Source organism: Anopheles coustani, chromosome 2 (assembly GCF_943734705.1).
Source record: "Anopheles coustani chromosome 2, idAnoCousDA_361_x.2, whole genome shotgun sequence".
In the NCBI taxonomy this organism is placed as follows: domain Eukaryota; kingdom Metazoa; phylum Arthropoda; class Insecta; order Diptera; family Culicidae; genus Anopheles; species Anopheles coustani.
The window spans coordinates 75,709,912-75,726,988 of NC_071289.1; the positions used below are offsets into that span (position 1 = coordinate 75,709,912).

General features: G+C 44.4%; 1 protein-coding gene across 1 annotated transcript in view; it reads left to right on the forward strand.

The window, feature by feature from the left end:
- Positions 1–17,077, forward strand: part of LOC131265029 (uncharacterized) — a 41,074-nt gene that overhangs the window by 12,530 nt on the left and 11,467 nt on the right. The window contains exons 5-8 of the mRNA XM_058267290.1: positions 94–551; positions 645–775; positions 4,220–4,393; positions 14,293–14,322. Of these exons, the coding sequence (XP_058123273.1) occupies positions 94–551; positions 645–775; positions 4,220–4,393; positions 14,293–14,322 (793 nt within the window). The remainder of the gene's footprint in view (positions 1–93; positions 552–644; positions 776–4,219; positions 4,394–14,292; positions 14,323–17,077) is intronic.

Consider the following 17,077-nt stretch of genomic DNA (forward strand, 5'->3'; position numbering starts at 1 on the left):
GGCAACGTGGTCCTGCGAGAACCCCCAATGTCGTAATGTTTGAGCACCGGGGGGCTCATTGGAATGAGCTTTCATCCTCCCAAATTTTCGCAGGCTGTCGCGTGACCAGAGCGGGTACAACTTCGACTTCCGGATACAGTACAAAATGCTGTCGCGGGCGAGCGCCGTCGTGCGGTACGGTGGCCTCCGGCACGAGTACATCCCCCCGTGGACGAACGTCACGTACATCCCGAACTACCCGCTGGTGGAGGACTTCACCAACTCGACCGCACACTCCGAGCACCAGACGTACCAGGAAGTGGCGGGCGCCGGGGCGGGCCAGCGCAACCGGATGGTCTTCTCGGCGTTCGGCAGCAACCACGACCTGATGCCGCTCTATCCGGCGTCCTACGACAACGTAACGCGCGGTGGCCACCCGGGCGGTTCCTCCTACGGCTACGACGGTCGCCCCGGCCAGACGTTCAGCCATCCTAACGCCTCCATGATGGACTGGACGACCGGGGTGGCGTCCCGTACGCAGCTCAATTACACCGAACCGCAGTATTATTTAGGTACGAAACCCGTCGTCACGTGACGAACAACAATGTCCCAAACCGTTCCAGCAACCGACTCACCTCTCCCGTTCTTCTTCCTTTTGTCCACAGGAGATCTCATGACGGGTACGTTCTGCTCGCGGATCTTCACCAACTGCGACAAGAAGGTGTGCCGGCTGCAGTCACCCAACTTTCCTGGCATCTACCCAAGGAACCTGACGTGCTACTTCGCCGTTAGACAGGTAAGGGGGTTAAACAGGTACATTTCATGCTATCTGGTGCAGAAGCATTAGATGGACTTGATATATGTTATAGCTTTGAGTTTAGTGTTCTAAAAAGGCTTTTACACAACGATATACTTTCAATTGCAATGCGACGCCAAGACACCAACTATTCAGATGATTATTCAACTCTATTCTCGACTAAATATGTTTCAAAATTGAAATTGCACAGCTTATGAAAGATTATGGAAGTATAAATCGTTTTGAAAATATTTATAAGCAACAACAACATCTTAGAACTAGTAATGGCTATTTAGAAAACCTTAAAACAAGACTTAACAAAAATATTCCTTTCCCTTCAGACATGTCACACTTTATCTTAAATCTCACAGGCTTTAGAATTATGTTTTTAGTGCCAAAAAGAATTAAATGCAAATGAAGATAGGGAAAAGCAAGGGTAAATTGTAAAACGGACGACCTGCGTCCTTTTGAAGTAGGCGTAGGACGTCGAACAGATAAACCTATTCACAAATGTAAAACGATAAAATCAACGGCCCGACGTTGTCAAAGTAGGCTGGTCTCCGAGCCATTTTCTTAGCGGTTGAATTTGTTAATCCAATTATCTGATCCAAGCAAGAACACTCAATACAGAGAATAAAGAAAAATCATTCCAAAGCTGTTTCATGTTTTCATGAGTTGTGTATTAATTTTTGGTCGTTTTTCTTCTACTAAAGATTAGCGGAATGATGTAATCGTCCTTAAATTTCCTCCTTCTAATGCACTCACTGCCGGTTTAAAATGGTCCACCTGCTGTTGAAAGCAGTTGGGGTCGAGGCTCCGAACCGCAACCAAGCACTAATTGGGTTTAAAACGTTTCGCTAGCTGAAACCGTTTATGGAGCATTCAGAAGTTCACTTTTCTTCGCCTGTATAATAGAAAGTGACGCTCCGCAAATCCCGATGTCCCGCCGGAACTGCTCTATCAGCCTCCAGCCCGGGGAAATTAAGGCCATGGCGCTGGCTGATGGTCTCGCCTACGATGACCCAGGTGTCCCGGGCCAAGAAAGTGTTCGCACCTCGTCGGAGAGACATCACACCGAGCCTTCCAGCTGATTAGGGTTCAATATTTTACTTAGCAATTAAAGCGTCATTAAAAGTCACTCCTTCGGTTGACACCGACGTCGCCTGGAAGCTGGTGGCACAGTGTCACAGTACCCTCCCTCCCTTTCGCTGAAGAGAAATGTTCTGCCCGACCGTTGGCCATGGTCAAATGTGGTTCGCCACGCCCGGATGACAAAACGGCGGTGCCGATGGAAGTTTTAATGAATTTTATAAACGGTGATGAATTTTGCAGAACGTATTGCAGATGAAATTTAATTAAACTAGCGCACAAACAAACATCCACCACCTGGTTCTTGTCCCCTCCCCATGTCCTTTGGAAGGGCTTCAGTTGACTCGGTTTTTTCCCGCCGTTTTGAGGCATCAGCTTTCTCTTTTCCTTCGTGCCATGGGTTGTCCCCTCCACTTCATCGGTCACTACGAGCACCACGGGATCCGCTTGATCAAAGTCCGACCTCTGGCAGAGACAGTCTTTCCGAGTCAAACGGGCCACGGGTGGGAGAGGCGCAAAGGTGGATAAATATAAATTCACCATAATTAGTAGCGCTCGGTGGTGACAGTTCCCGTGGGTGGGGTTGGGGGTGGCTTGGTAAAACATAATGTCGTCGCTGTTACGGAGCAAAAGTGCTTGAGCAGCAGCGATTATGGATTAACCGGGGCCTCTAAAAACCCGGTCCGATGTGAACCGGACCGGTTGGTCCTTTGATGGCCGGGTATGCGCCGATGATTACGATTAGCGCTCGTTTGCTTGCTTACGAAATTAGAGCACAGTCCCCGAAAAGCGCAGTTAATGGAGGAAAAAAAGGAAGATTACAGTTGGCATTTATTTGCAGTACAGCTCCAGGAAAAGCGCTTGCTTCGTCGTTTTCAAGAGGCAAATTCCTTCAGCAAACCCTCAACCGTGCTACCAAAGACGTATTACGTATGATTAAGGACTTCTTTTTTGCTTCCTACATCGTCGGTGACAATTTTATGGCTTAATGAAATGTTTACTCTCAGGCGCGTTTACACCAAACGGGCTCTCAAACTCATCTCGTTCGGAAAGCCCCATCTCTTTGATTGCTGTTGCTTATTCCTTAATAAAAATCACATTTAAGATGTAAATGAACGCAATTGGCACTATTAGCGCTCCGAATTTCCTTAGCGCTAGATCGACGGTGGGTAGGTTTTTAGAGTTGCTTGTAAAAATATGTCACAGTGAATGGTCTCTGAATTACTGCCAATAAAATGAATATTTTCATCAGCCATTTAAGTACCAAAAAGGTACGATTCGTTTCGTACTTTTGAAAGGTAAAAAGATGGGCAATGGTATGAGGTTGCTCTTGTTGCTGATTTCTTCAATCATGAGGGAAAGGTTTATTTGGAACCAATTGGTATAAGTACTACAAAGCATATGAAACAAGTTTAATGTTCCGTAAGTCAGAACCGCTTTCAACGCTTGTTAACTTTTTCAGGACCATAAGCTATTCAAGACTAAAATTGGCAATACAACACAATATTTTGGCTATTTGGGGTGTAAAATAAGAGAATTTCACCAGGAAAACCTAGCAGTCGGTGTAGGATATTTATAATATCATGGGAAATATTTTTCCCTATGAACCATAAAAGTAAATAAATGACGAGTATAGTTATAATATCAGAATTTCTTTTATTTGCTTTCCAATACAAATTACATATTAAAAATAAAAAAAAAGATCTTAGCCATTTCTATAAAAAATAATAAATTCATCAAGTCCAATAATTAACTTTCCAAATACTAAATTGTTGCTGTTGGTTAAACACACGAATGGATTGATTTTGGAACAATTCATTTTGATAGTTCTGTTTGTTTGTTTATTCGTTCAAAAAGACATTTGCCGCCTTTAACATAATGTTTTCGTTGATGTATCGTTTCAAAAGTATCGTTTTGATAATAATTGAACAAACATTAACGAGTTTTGTGGATGGGAAAAATATTTCCCTTGGTCGTGAACAGTAAGTTATCGGAACTCTTTAAATCGGGTCAAATTATGCCTTGACAGTCTTAAATATGAATGCACTATTCAACATTACAATTGTATTGATAATTAAAAGAATAATATAAGTAAGAAAACAGTGGCCCTTCGGTCACAAATCTTTCTTTTCTTTCAACGTAATAAGGTTGTTTAGTTACGAGTTGGCAATAAGTGGAGCTTAGGAACTTTGTAATACCGCTATTGTTTAATCTAATTTAGTTTTTGCAGATTGAATTATGCTCGTATTTGCAATGTTTTATACTATTGCGAATTGATGTGAAATCTGTATTTTTTGCTTATACTCGCCATACATATACTAATTAGTTTCGTACGTCTCATTATTCCTCGACCAGCACGACGTCCCACCAGGTAAGCATGCGTTCATCGTCATCAGCCAACCGAAGGGCAATTTGGTCTGGATATCGACCGAGGCATCCGCAGGGGCCGCCCCGAACGCCGCGTCCCGCGACGAGAAGGAAAAGTACAAGCCCCGTCTGCAGACCTGGAACGAGTGCGACAGTGTGCAGGTACGTTGGCGTTGCCTTACTCGAGGAAGAGAAAAAGAAAAACAAGGACCCCCCATTTTCCCAACGGGCCCAGGGATGCGCCATAATCACAATGGTGTGACTGTGGAAGGGGGAAAGGGTCTGAGCAGGTTGATGCAACGAAATGCATCCAAGCGAGCATTCTCCGCACCAGGTTTCTCGAAAGCCTGTGGGAAAACCTTGCCACAGATGGGTTTAATGAACGTATCCTTCGCAGACACCGAATCGGAATTTGGCGTTCACCAGTTTCATCACACATTCACACACCAATGTACACAGACACACACACACACCCTTAGACAGAAGAGTAGCGAATAATTTCACCAACATAAATTGCACCTACGCAACATCGCACACGCAAACAACAACAACAAATCAACCCTTCCTGCGGGGAGCATGCCAACCAACTCCACCGAACACAAAAACCTTTCGGTCTCGGTGTGCGTTTCACTGCTCGCCGGCTACTTTTAGCTTTGACCCCGATTTTCCCTAATCCTTTTCCGCGCTCGATCAAAGGGAATCGATAAAAGGCGAAGCTAAATTGAACAAAAATTGCCAATCGAGGTTCCACTGTTAAAAACGCTGGTGTCCACCCTTTGTGTGCCTTTCGTGTGTGTGTGTGTGTGTGTTTGCATGTGTCTGCAATGCATGTAGAAGAGGAAATGAATTGTACTAGTTCCTGTTACCCAGGCGAGCGCGCAAACGAACAGCCTCCGAAGGCCGGCCTACCCCGTAACTCGGCGTCGAAACCACAATGTGCCATTCCGGTGAACAATATTTACTCACCCTCCATCGCCCCCTTACGTGCCACACCCGGCCGTGCGAGACCGTACCGAGTGTGCCGGAAGTAAAGCCAAAGCATATTCCCCGGCGTCATCCGGCTCACGCCGGCGTGCGGGATTCATTTCAATCCACCATTCACCGAGTCGAGGCCGGCACCGGGTCGTTTCGCCACCGGAACGGACGCCACGGCTTGCCAATGCAATGCCACCCCCTCTAACGTGTCCTTTTTGCTGTCCCAGAGTTTCCTTCTTTCCCTCCTTCCGCATGCCGGCACGCATTGCGGGGGAAAAAGGCCCGTCAAATAGCACCGTTTAGAAGAAGTGCATCCAGCATTCGAAGCCGACATGCTCTGGGGAGGGTTTGCGTGATGTTCGCTATTTAAACAAAAACCCGAACGCCGGTGCACTTGCATCCGATGCACATGCTGTAGGATGCAATTTTTGCAATCCCCCCAGCTCGGTCGTCATTTCATTACCCGGGGGGGACGATGGTGGTGCTGGCTTCCGGAGGATCTTTTGTCAAGGAGCCTATTATTGCATTTTCACCATCACACAAACTGGGCCGATGCATGATGGTTAAATTGTATAATGCATCCATTGGGCGTTTGCATAGAACCTATAGAGAGAAAAAAAACGGGATTATAGATTTTTTGCTTCTTCTCTTGTTTGCCACTTCTTTACACAAACTGAAAATATATTTTCCATTCCGCCCCATTGTCGATCCGTAAGCCTTCGACTTGCCGCGTTACACCTTTTGCTGTTATTACCTTTTTTATTTGAGATACTCGTTATCGTCCATTTGTGTGCCTGTGTGTGTTTTCCGTAAGGTTTCCGTTTGTTTGCTGTTTATTTTTTTTTTCCTTTACCACCCTTCCTTTATTTCACCCATTATCAGGTGAATCATGGTGGGCATCGGGCCGGAAAAACGGGTCCCTCCTTTGGCTTTGTGCCCTTTCCCGGAAAAGGGTTCTAAATAACATAAACACAGCCCCCCTTCTCCCGGTTCCAAAGGTTCACCGGTGGGAAATGGAAGAAAAATGACACTTTTTCTTTCGAGAACTTTCCGTATTTCTTTACAAGTGTAATTTGTTATTTCTTTCCCCCACTTCCACTTGGGGTAGGTTGGTGAAGGAAAAACATGCCTTGACATTTTCCGAAAGTTTTTCTACTGCTCACCGTTTGATTTCTCAGATTTAAAGCCCTTTTCCATTTTGTTTCAATCCATGGACTAATGGCACTTTTATTTGCACTCTTATGAATTTTTATTTTACAAACTAATGGCCGTGGAAAAATTCACCTCCCACATACTATTGTTGTGTTCGAAGAAAATAATCACAAATAAACTTTTAATGTTCGAGTTGGAAAAAGTGAAAGGCTGTTCAAATTAACTAAACCCTGTTCATACCCTTTACGAGTACCACAAACAACACCGACGCAGTGCAAATATTTCCTACCGTGCCCGCATTGACCCCTAGAATTTTCCCCAACCACCGAACCCGCGTCCCCGCTCGTGGTGCGTTAATTAAGGAGAGCAGATTTGGACAGTGGTAACGGTGTGCTAAATATCTGTGGGCTACCAGCATGGAGAGATTCACTTGCCGTTCCATGTTGTTTCGATTCCATGCGCCGGAAAATCCCACCCAAGAGGGAAAGTTCTCCCTACCTTAGGTTGGGTTCATCACCGCCGCTTTAATCCCACCAAAGTTTTCCGTAGATTCGAGCACTGCAGCGGTAATTAAAAGGAGTCTTGTTTCAAGTTTTAAGCTAGGTGTGGTACATCACTTTGTGCTTGAGCTAAGAAGTTCAATAACTTCTTCGCCGGAAGTGTTCCGGTATTTACTTCAATAATGTTTATTTCGGTCCGAATGCTTCCTTACAATTTTGTTAGGATATATTAACGTTTGTTATACTACAAAAGAATTATTGGAAACTTTCTTAACAGTCAACCGAACTATTAATAATTTTATCAAATACTATCAAAACAAAATCCACCACCAGGCCAGAAAAACTTGTTCGTCAGATCCTTCAACCACACACAGTTTCGGTCAGTAATCCTTCCTATCTATCCGTTCTCCAGCGTCCCGGCCGAAAAATGCTGTCTAAGCGTGAAAATAGTCCACGGTTGCGTAATAAACCGGGCTCGCCGCACTGGAGCTCATTAATCAAGCACATCTTCCTCGACTTCCGGCGACTTTGCTTGCGACCTCGGCCGACCTCCGGGTATCTTTTGCAATCGCTTTTCACTCTCCCTATGCTGATACAGAGCGGAATAAAGAAGAGCACACAAAAAAAGGAAAAGGAATGATGTTCGAAAAATCGTCCCGATCGGAGGCCTTTTTCCCAACGCCGGCGCCTGGCCACGGCGATAAGGGCCATGATATCGTCTTCCATTCATTATCTTGCAGCAAATACCACCGGGGCCCCGAAAATGTCCGAATAGTAGAGAACAGCAAAGGACGGAGGTCTCTTGAATCCGCTGACCGTTGTCGAAGAGATGCCTTCATTAGGTCTGCTCTAGGTGTGTGTGTGTGTGTGTGTCTGGGGAGGTGTTTTGTTGAGTATTGAGCTTCACTCCATTCGTTTATCTTTCGAACCCACCTTCGAACGGCGAAGTTATAATGGACAAGAGGGCAAATATTCAACAGACATTCGAGCTTAGGTTTATTTTTGCTTTCGTTTCGTCATTCGTGGCTAGCATTCGGTGCTGATAGAGTATAAGGCTGCGGTTAATAGTCGGGTTTCTCATACCGGGCAGGACGCTGTTCACATCCTTCACCCGCCAGAACCGTGTTCCGAAAACTAAACACTCTGCAGTTAATGGGAGCGAGCCATTTTACTTATCATTTTTCATTTTTTATGGTGTATTTTATAGCACTTTATTGATCCACTTCACCCCTGGTTGGGTTTTGTTGTGAAAGTAAAAAATATTAATGCGAAAATTGGAAATTATTTACCAACCACCGCTAGCGGTAGTGTTTAATTTCAACCGCAGGCTCAATTCCACTGTGGAAAACGAAATAAACATGGTTAAACGACAACGGAAAACCAAACACACACACACGACACCCGAAACCCGGACAAACCCGAGGCACCCAGGGGAGTGCAGGCAGGCGCAAAATTGAGTGATTATCAGTAGCATCGAGGCAATAAACATAATTGCAATTCGATTGCATCAATTACGCCCATTACGGCCATCTCGGGTGGCCGTAACGTTTCTTTGCCCGTATCTTGCCACGGGGAGGGAGGAAGGAGGAGGAGATGGCAGGGGGTCTGCTGTTAAAGAGGAATAAGTGCGAAAGCCCAAAACTATTTAAAAATCCATTCCATGGAGTCCACACCGAGCGCACGCCGTGCCGAAGGAAATGTTGCTAAAAACAACTCTGAAACGGTTGGTATTTTTCCGCTTTCATTCTCTGTTTCGATTGCGACTGTGGGGTTTCCCCAGTGCAACGAACACAAATGGAAACGCCAAATAAATTACCAACACGATTCATCCGGTGGCCGTTTGGCGCTTACTTCAATATCAAAAGGCATTTATTTCAGTCAGTCAACTAACTTTGAAGCATCGCGCAAAAGGACTTTGAATCAAATTGTTTGGAACGGGGCTGGACATGGAATAGGAAAATTAAAGTGTTCCAATCCGTTCGTCCTTCCGGGGCGGAATGAGAGTTGTTTCATTTGTCCTAATGTCCCATTAAACGGCCAAAGTCTAGCCGGTGGAATTGATTTCATCTGACATAAATTGAGTTTTTATGATTTTCCGTCTCCCACAGGACTCCACCTTGCCATTTCCGCGCATTCGAAAGTCCGTTGGATAGAAAAAGCGATTCTTTTTCGAGGTTTCCTCTCTCTCTCTCTCTCCCCTATTGCGCTATTGATTAGACGATCGAACGAACTTTTGACACGCGAACGGGCAGCACCAACCGATCGTTGCACAATTCGCTGAAAAATGCCTGTCAGCACCATTTGGCCTGGCTGGAAAATTCGTGTCAATGATGCACCAGCGGGTCGGTCCCTCGCGACGTACCGATGTATCGCTTGCCGCTGCGTGTCCTACTCGATTTCACACGCACACACACACACACACACATACACCCATACAAGTGGTGAACTTTTTACGCAGTGTTTAGCGCATTGCCGTGGCGTAAAACGTAATGCGTCTGGCAGATTTCCATCTCCTTCACCTCAATCCGAGGAGTTGCATGTGCATTGTATGGGGGAAGCAAACAAAAAGTTCGAAAATGAAAACTAGGAAACACACACACACAGCATATCGTTGCAAAAAAACCCGCGTCAAAACAATCCACCCCCCGTTTGGTCAAAAATCAACGATCCACACGTCCCTCAAACTAGGTCACCAACGTTTTAAACTCGTCCACTCGCTGACGACTCCCAGTGGTTAGGTGGAAAATTGGGGCCAAAGACAAAGACTGGGGCTTGTTTTATGCAAAGTGTTTGCATTGGAACTTCCGCTGCTGCGAGTTCCGTGCCTTTACCGGATGCGTTCGCCTGGAGATGGAGATCGGTTTCGGTTGTGGAAGTAATAAGCAGTTGAGCCTTAAAACGAAGCGAGACCATCACCAGGATTTCCTTGAAAATAAGATAGATAGAACCGAAGAATGGGGTATGCATGAACATGATACAAAATTTTGTAGCAAGCTTAATTGTGACGAATTGATAAGAATTAGTTATCAGGATAAATGTGAGCTAGATATTCTCAAAACAGTTATTTATTATATATTTTGCAAAGACAAATATTTTCATCAACTTTTGTGTGTTTTTCAGAATTAATTGTGTTTTTTTGGTCATTGTGCTGTTTTGGTCGCATTGGTCCCTTTTGTTTATTTTTAATTTTGAATTTTCTTGACAAACCCCTGGCTAAAACACGTCTATAGATCTAGTTTTTTCTTCTCATTCTTCGTTCTAGTTTTTTCGATTCAATTTTAATTTTGTGAACAGTTACGTTATACAAATATTTAATCGAACCAGACATTGTGTTATGTTGTTTTTTGTTTTCATTTCAATCTTTTCAAATATACAAGACCCAAAACTGGGAAATTTTAAATCTAAATCTCTGATTATCACATGAAACTTTTCCTCCAAATTAAGTAGAAATATAGTTAATGGTAAAACATTTAGCAATAGATTTTCCTAACGACATTCTAGACATTCAAAAGACTTTCAATTTATTTTCCCTTGTATGTTGTGCTTACCATAACTGGAAAAGTTGCGCATTGTAATCCGTAGAACATTCTACCGGTAGGAGAATTTTTCATTACGTTCGTAGCATGGGAAATTGCATACGCTGTTCTACTAAATTGGAGCACCGCTCTCCTGTGGAGATGTCACTATTTAAATCCAGTCCAATAATCTAAAGCTCACACAAGCGCGCGCACACGGTTTGGAATTGGAATTGCAAATGACCTTCAAACTGTTTTCCCAACTGAGACCTATCCTATCCGCATAACAACCAGTCCAGCACCAACACTTGCCCTCGATTCTGTCGATGACGACGACGATGCATGATGATGATGATGACGATGATGATGATGTGGTGTACTATACCTACCGATGGTGTCATAATGGCTTCCTCACGCCTCGTAATCGGCTTTGCTAAAATATTCAAAAAAGGAATCCCTGTTGACCTTGTTCGGGAAAGTTATACTTCGGTTTGGGTGTATTGGTGTGTGTGTGTGCCATGCTCGTTGCATTGGGGTGGAATGCATTGGGAAATCGATATCGATGCCCCACCGTGCCGGATAGGGAATTTCGCTACCCGATGTAAAGTTGGAAACGGGCGAGAAATTAGGTTTGAACTATCCATAAATTATCCGCACCGAATGCAACCAAGTTCAACTTTTCGATTTATATCGCTGGGAAATCTGTTAGAGGAGGGTCGTAAAACCAGTTGCATCGACGAGAGAGGCGAAGGATAATGGACCTTTGTAAAATAGATATATTTATGTGGATATAAATATATTAACCAACGCCCGGACACGTGTGTGGAACTATGCAGTTACCGTCGGGTTGGGTGTAGACCTGAGGGTTTTATTATGCGAGTTCCACCCACAAGGGGAAGGATTCGAAAGGAAACAACTCGCTGGTAGTGACATGAATTTATTATCCTACCCGATGCACGTTGGGAATGCAAGAAGGACCAGCTGACGGGAGTGTCGATCCTTCCGAAGGTTGGCTGTAAGTTTGCCGTTGACAGTGCCGGCGGGTCGGCTCTAGAACCCGAGAAGGAGGTTCTCGAAGTCGGCTGAAGCGGGATGGATTGAAAGATTATGATATACACGATGAATATTTAAAGGTACAGCCAGGGGCTCGTACATGCTCATCAGCCACAAGTTGACTGTATGCAACATGCATCGTCGTGCATTGTGTGCCTCCGGGTACCGAAGAAGACTTCACATTGGCATCTGCATGATGCCTTTAGGGGGAGAGTGGGTGGAATCTATGGGAAAAGTTAACCGATGTATCCCCACCCCACCGGAGAAGGACGAAAGCCACAGGCAATAAAGCATGCTTTGGTCAATTTTACGAAGTTGTTGTGGTCTTGTGTGCTACCATTACGATCTTCCGCTTGGGCGGTGAAATTGTTTTGCTTTCCGCTGAAAACAGAGAGAGAGAGATAGAGAGAAATGGAAAAGAATGAAATGCATTCCGAATCCCTCAGGGAGGGAAATGAAAATAACAAACGGTACATTACATTCCTATTATTACACCGATGGCAGCTTTTCACTCCACAAAAAAAAACCGAAGTTGTTTTAAAATGCCACCGAGAAATTCCGGGAAGGACCTAAACTCCGGCCAACCCATTTCACTCTTCGGTAGCATTTTTATTAAGCCGGTCACATGTTGGATTCCACTCGGATGATCACTTTTTTTTTATTCTTCCCCATATTTATACGGACTTTTATCACGCTTTATCCGGTGGTTATGCCGTGTAAATGGTATTTCATTTTATTAACCTTCGAACGAACCGGAACAATTTTCAATCGAAACCCCCCTCCGAAAATCGGAAAACGAATGCGAGATTTATGGCTCATCATTTGCTCGGGGAAAATAAAAATTTATCTCCCAAAAACCGACGGCTTTATAATCCTGTCCAAAAGGCGACTGGGAAGGGAAAGCGTCGTTAGGCGGCGGGGCTGGGGGGAAAACTTTGAAACTTTGTGCCCTTCGCCCGCGAGGTTCGACTTTGCAGTGTTCTTCACGTTGATTTGGCGCGTGATGTTTGGCGTGAAATCAGTCAGGATTTCTTTGCCATGGGTATTCCTTGGAAATATCAATATATCGAACGGAGAGCGCCCCAGCTGGCGGAGGATAATCATCCTGGTGGAACGAGGCCACGGGACGTTGTGTATAGCGAAGTGACAAAACTTTAGCTTCGAGTGAAATTTACGACTCGTTTTTTTATGAAATTGCCACCGATCGCAGGGTGGTAAAAGTTATTCCCCACCATTCTACCGCATCCCCATACCGACCGTGCGTCGTTTCACCTTAAACCCGAAAGAAACCCGGAGAGCATCTTTCATCTGCGTCCTTCTGCTACTTTCTTCGCCGAACAATGTTCGGTTAGTCTACGCGGGCCCGGACAGTTTCTCTCTGCGACGCACACCGCCCGACGTAGGCTTCCGTTTCCTTGTCGACTTTTATCTGCAAAACGCCTAAACGTGGATGCCATTAACTTTTCACAGTGTAACGCGCCCCGTAATAAGCATTGTAAGCGCATATCATAATGCTCTCCGTGCTTTCCGCCAAGGGCCCGGAGGCCTTGTGCTTCACCGGCGGAAAAGCTGCGTACGGAAAAATTCCCTCCATTCCTCAGGAAATATGAAAAGCGAAACAAAAAAGACACCACGTGAACACAAACGCACGCACACAAAACATTTTTCCATTCGTCAAGCAAAAGCTGAATACTTTTACACAACAACCACAATAACGAAAAGCCCACACACTCTTGAACACACGCTGGTAGACGGTTCCGATTTGATTGCACTCTACTCCCAAGGGGAGTTTACAGGGGGAGGTGTCTGCTTGAGGATCACAAGGAAGAACGTGCACTTGACAGCGTCACAATGTATCTGATCGTAGCCAAGCCGTTAAAGTGTTTAATACTTTAAACTTTTTTTATAATAAATGTTTAATGTAAAGTTTTGTTTGAAATTAAATTAGAATTTAAACTACAACGTTCGTGACGTAAATGACTTCAGAACAAAATCATTCTGCAACGAATTTTCTCGTTCGTCAGTTGCATACATTCCGGCGCATCAAATGTATCGAAGTGCACGTTATTCCTTTTTACAAATCATGGGTTTCCAAAATCATTCCTACGTTTCATAGGTTAAGCGTAGAATTTTTCTATTGGATGTTACTAGGGAAAGGAACATGAATCTAGATATTTATAATTAAATGATAAAACATTGCCAAACATAGATCAAACGCCCAATGTAAATCGTAACTACCTCCGTATGTTGAGTAGGTACCGTAAAATCGTTCTTTATAGTTATCGTGTAATCGGAAGAAAGCAGATTTTTAGTTAACATGGATGTACAGAAGTGTTTTGCTGTTCTCTCATGAACATCTCGAACACCGAATGCATGGCCAGAGAAACATCAAACAGTACAAGCGATTACATTAAATTATCCATGTTTTCTTGTGTTTATGTTCGTTTTCACATCACTCTCCCGAGTAAAGGAAGGGAAGGGGTGGAGGCTTTGGCTAGCTGCCACTTCCGACATAACCTTATCTTGACAGCATAAATCCCCGTGCTCTGACGCAGAAGGCGACCAGCTGCTGCTGCTGCTGCTGCTGCTTCGTGCTCTGCTTCTTGGCACAAGCTTGTTGATGCTCTTTTCGTTATCCTTACGGTCTTTTTTTCTCTTGTTTTCTTTTTCTTCTCTTTTTCTTCTTCTTCTTGTTCTTCTTTTCCATTTTCATAATCTCCTACCGATCATCAAACAAACAAACAAAAACCAATTTTCGTATGTAAAACTAATTAAAAACCCGACCATGACCACCATGGCTACGATCACCCGTTACGCGCCGTTACCGTGTGCTAATGCGTTACGCGTTACCATTCAAACGCCACAGGACAGCACGAATCCGAAGTGGAAATCAACGGTAAAGTGTGCAAATTCTACCGCTAACTCATACCCCTTTTTCTTTCGTTTCCCTTCTTCTACGGCGGCCTTGCAGTTCGCTCTTTCCGTTTTTCCCCGTTTTTCACAGTTGCATTTTTACGCTTCCGTTTTATTTTTTCATTTAGTTTGTCACGTCACCGTTTTCTCACTAGTTTACACCAATCTCACTGTCTCTCTCTCGCTCTCTTTTTGTCGGTAACTTTCTAGTGCTCACTCTAGTACTCTTTCCGGTTCCCACTCGATACCGATCCCCCGATTCCGATGGGAAGCTATGGTACAATTTAGAAAGCGCACCACTCGAGTGCCACTTTTCTCGTTCGGCATTTCCATTCAACCATCGTTCACCCACAAGTTTTCAGCTAAAACACCCCACATTTACCAATCCTGCAAGAAAAAAACAAACATGCCTACAGTAGAACAGCATCGCATCGCTTCTAGTTCCACCGTTTTTGCCAGCCTCTCTTTAGCGAAACACCGTTTTAATGACACCTCACCGCCATTCGCTTTTCCAACAGTAACAAGTGTGTGTTTTTTTATTTCGTTTTGAATTCGGATTTGCACAACGAATACCGACAGACGATGCCCGGAATATCGGAAGAGTTCTCCGTTTCCGATTCACGAGTCGCGGTCACAATAAAACAAAAACTGAAAATTAAACTGAATCCACATGACAATGGCTCCCAAGTGCAGCGAAAGCCCAACCATTCCATCCAAGCACGTCGGGTGAATCGGTTTTCACAACTGTCCTTACTGCCCTTTTCGCTTGGTGACAGCTCGAGTGCTTACTGCCCCTTGTCCTGACGCACTTCACATGCACCATTAAGAGGTTGACGGGCACTCTGGCTGCACTTGTGCGATTAGATTGGCACACAAACAAGCAACCACCAATCCTCCACCTTCTCTATGATTGTTTAAAAAACGTGCATCCTCTTCGTGATCCTTTTTTCTTATTGTGTTTAGATTGTATTTCCTCATCCTTCTAGTGGCTCGTTTTGGTTGACGGTTGTTGAATGTGATTGTGTTTTGTTTTATTGTGTGCTGGAGAGTAATAGAGTAGACCTCCCCTTTCTAGTGAGCATGGTTTAACAGCTACGAGCTAATGAAATTTACAGCGTAGTTTAAATTCATTCCAAATTCATGTTGAAGTAAATACTGTTCATTGAAACGAATTAATTAATTATTACTGTGTGGCTAAAACCCGCACCGAAAAATACGAATAAAGTTGCCAATCATCACCGGGAACAATCAAAACAAGTTCCCAACGTACGTTGTGCCTCGTCCTCAGGTGTGTCGGGTGTGCAACTGACAAAGCGTCCAGAAGCCTTCAAGAGCATTCATGTTACATTCCATTTTCATCATTGTTCGGGCGCCAAACCCGTTCTTCTTTAACAGAAGCAGGCGCCATTACAGGCCCTTTCGGAGTTGATGCTCTGCTCTGGCGGCCGTTTTTCACTCACCATGCTTGATGGTTGGTTGGCAATTTAAAAATTACCCTCCCATCCCACATCATGATAAGCCCCGGTGAGTGCATGTGATTGGGTTAATGGTTTTTCCATGTACATTCTTTTCCGTTGAGTTGGGGTATTTTGGGGATTTTTCCCTTTCATCCTTCCGTTGTGCTGCCATAAAAATCGAGGAAAACTCTCCCAAAGTAAAGGGAAAGGTTTGCTTTAAACATTTCTACCCAGACGTCCGCTCTACCAGACGCTCGTTCAAAGGTTTGGCTGGGAATTACCTCAATCAAACAACGATCAGCGATGCAATCTACGGTTCCACGGGGTTGGGTTGGTGCACATTGTCTTTTTGCTGCTGTTTTTTTTTCCTGGCGAAAAAAGAAGTAACTCACGTTTTCCAACGGTCGATGAAATGTCTCCCTTGCAAAGGAGAAATATTATTTCCCCCTTTAAAAAAAACCCCATCCCCTTAGCCAATGCTAACGCCGTTAGTAATCTTGCTGATAACAGAAAGGAACACACGTACCAGTTGTACTACGACAACGACGACGACGACGACGACAAGAGTGGCTGCACCTGACAGCAACTTTTCACGAGACAGGAGTTTCCCCCCCCTCACTCGATGGCACTCTTATCTGGCACCGTTGAAGAAGCCGTCCTAGCCGTCATGGCGACACTAGACAATGTGCATTGGGTGCTCTTGTCTCTTGAAGATACATCTTCCACGGTTTTGCGGGAGGTCGACGGTGCCGACAACACGATGTTAATACGCATCCTGAAGATAGCGATCGCATCGCACCGGCACCAGCACAAGCGGTACGTGTGTGTGTGTGTGTGTGTGTGTGTCATTTTTCATAAGCGAAAGAGAAAATACTTATCTCCACTTCTACGCAGCCCAGCTCCTGGAGTATCTGCCAAACGACGTGGTTTCATGCAACCATTTTCCTACTACAAGAGCTAGGTACAGAGAAAAACGTGGTACAATGTGTCGAAGTGAAAGAAGTGAAATAGGGGTGGGTCGGGAAAGATGACACTGTGCATTGAATTAAATTACACAAAAATCGTTAACTTTTGCGTCGACATTGTGTTGGGCGTTGCAAAGATCATTTGCGCTGTCTTTAATAAACTTTATCGGAAGATTCTGCCCATTTAAGGAAAAGTAAACTTAAAGGAACGAAAATGAATATTTTCTACACTTAACTCCTTCACAACGCAACGTTCTGCCACTGTTCAAACGATTCGAAGAGTAAAAATAAGAACAGACCGAGATTACCAAAATGT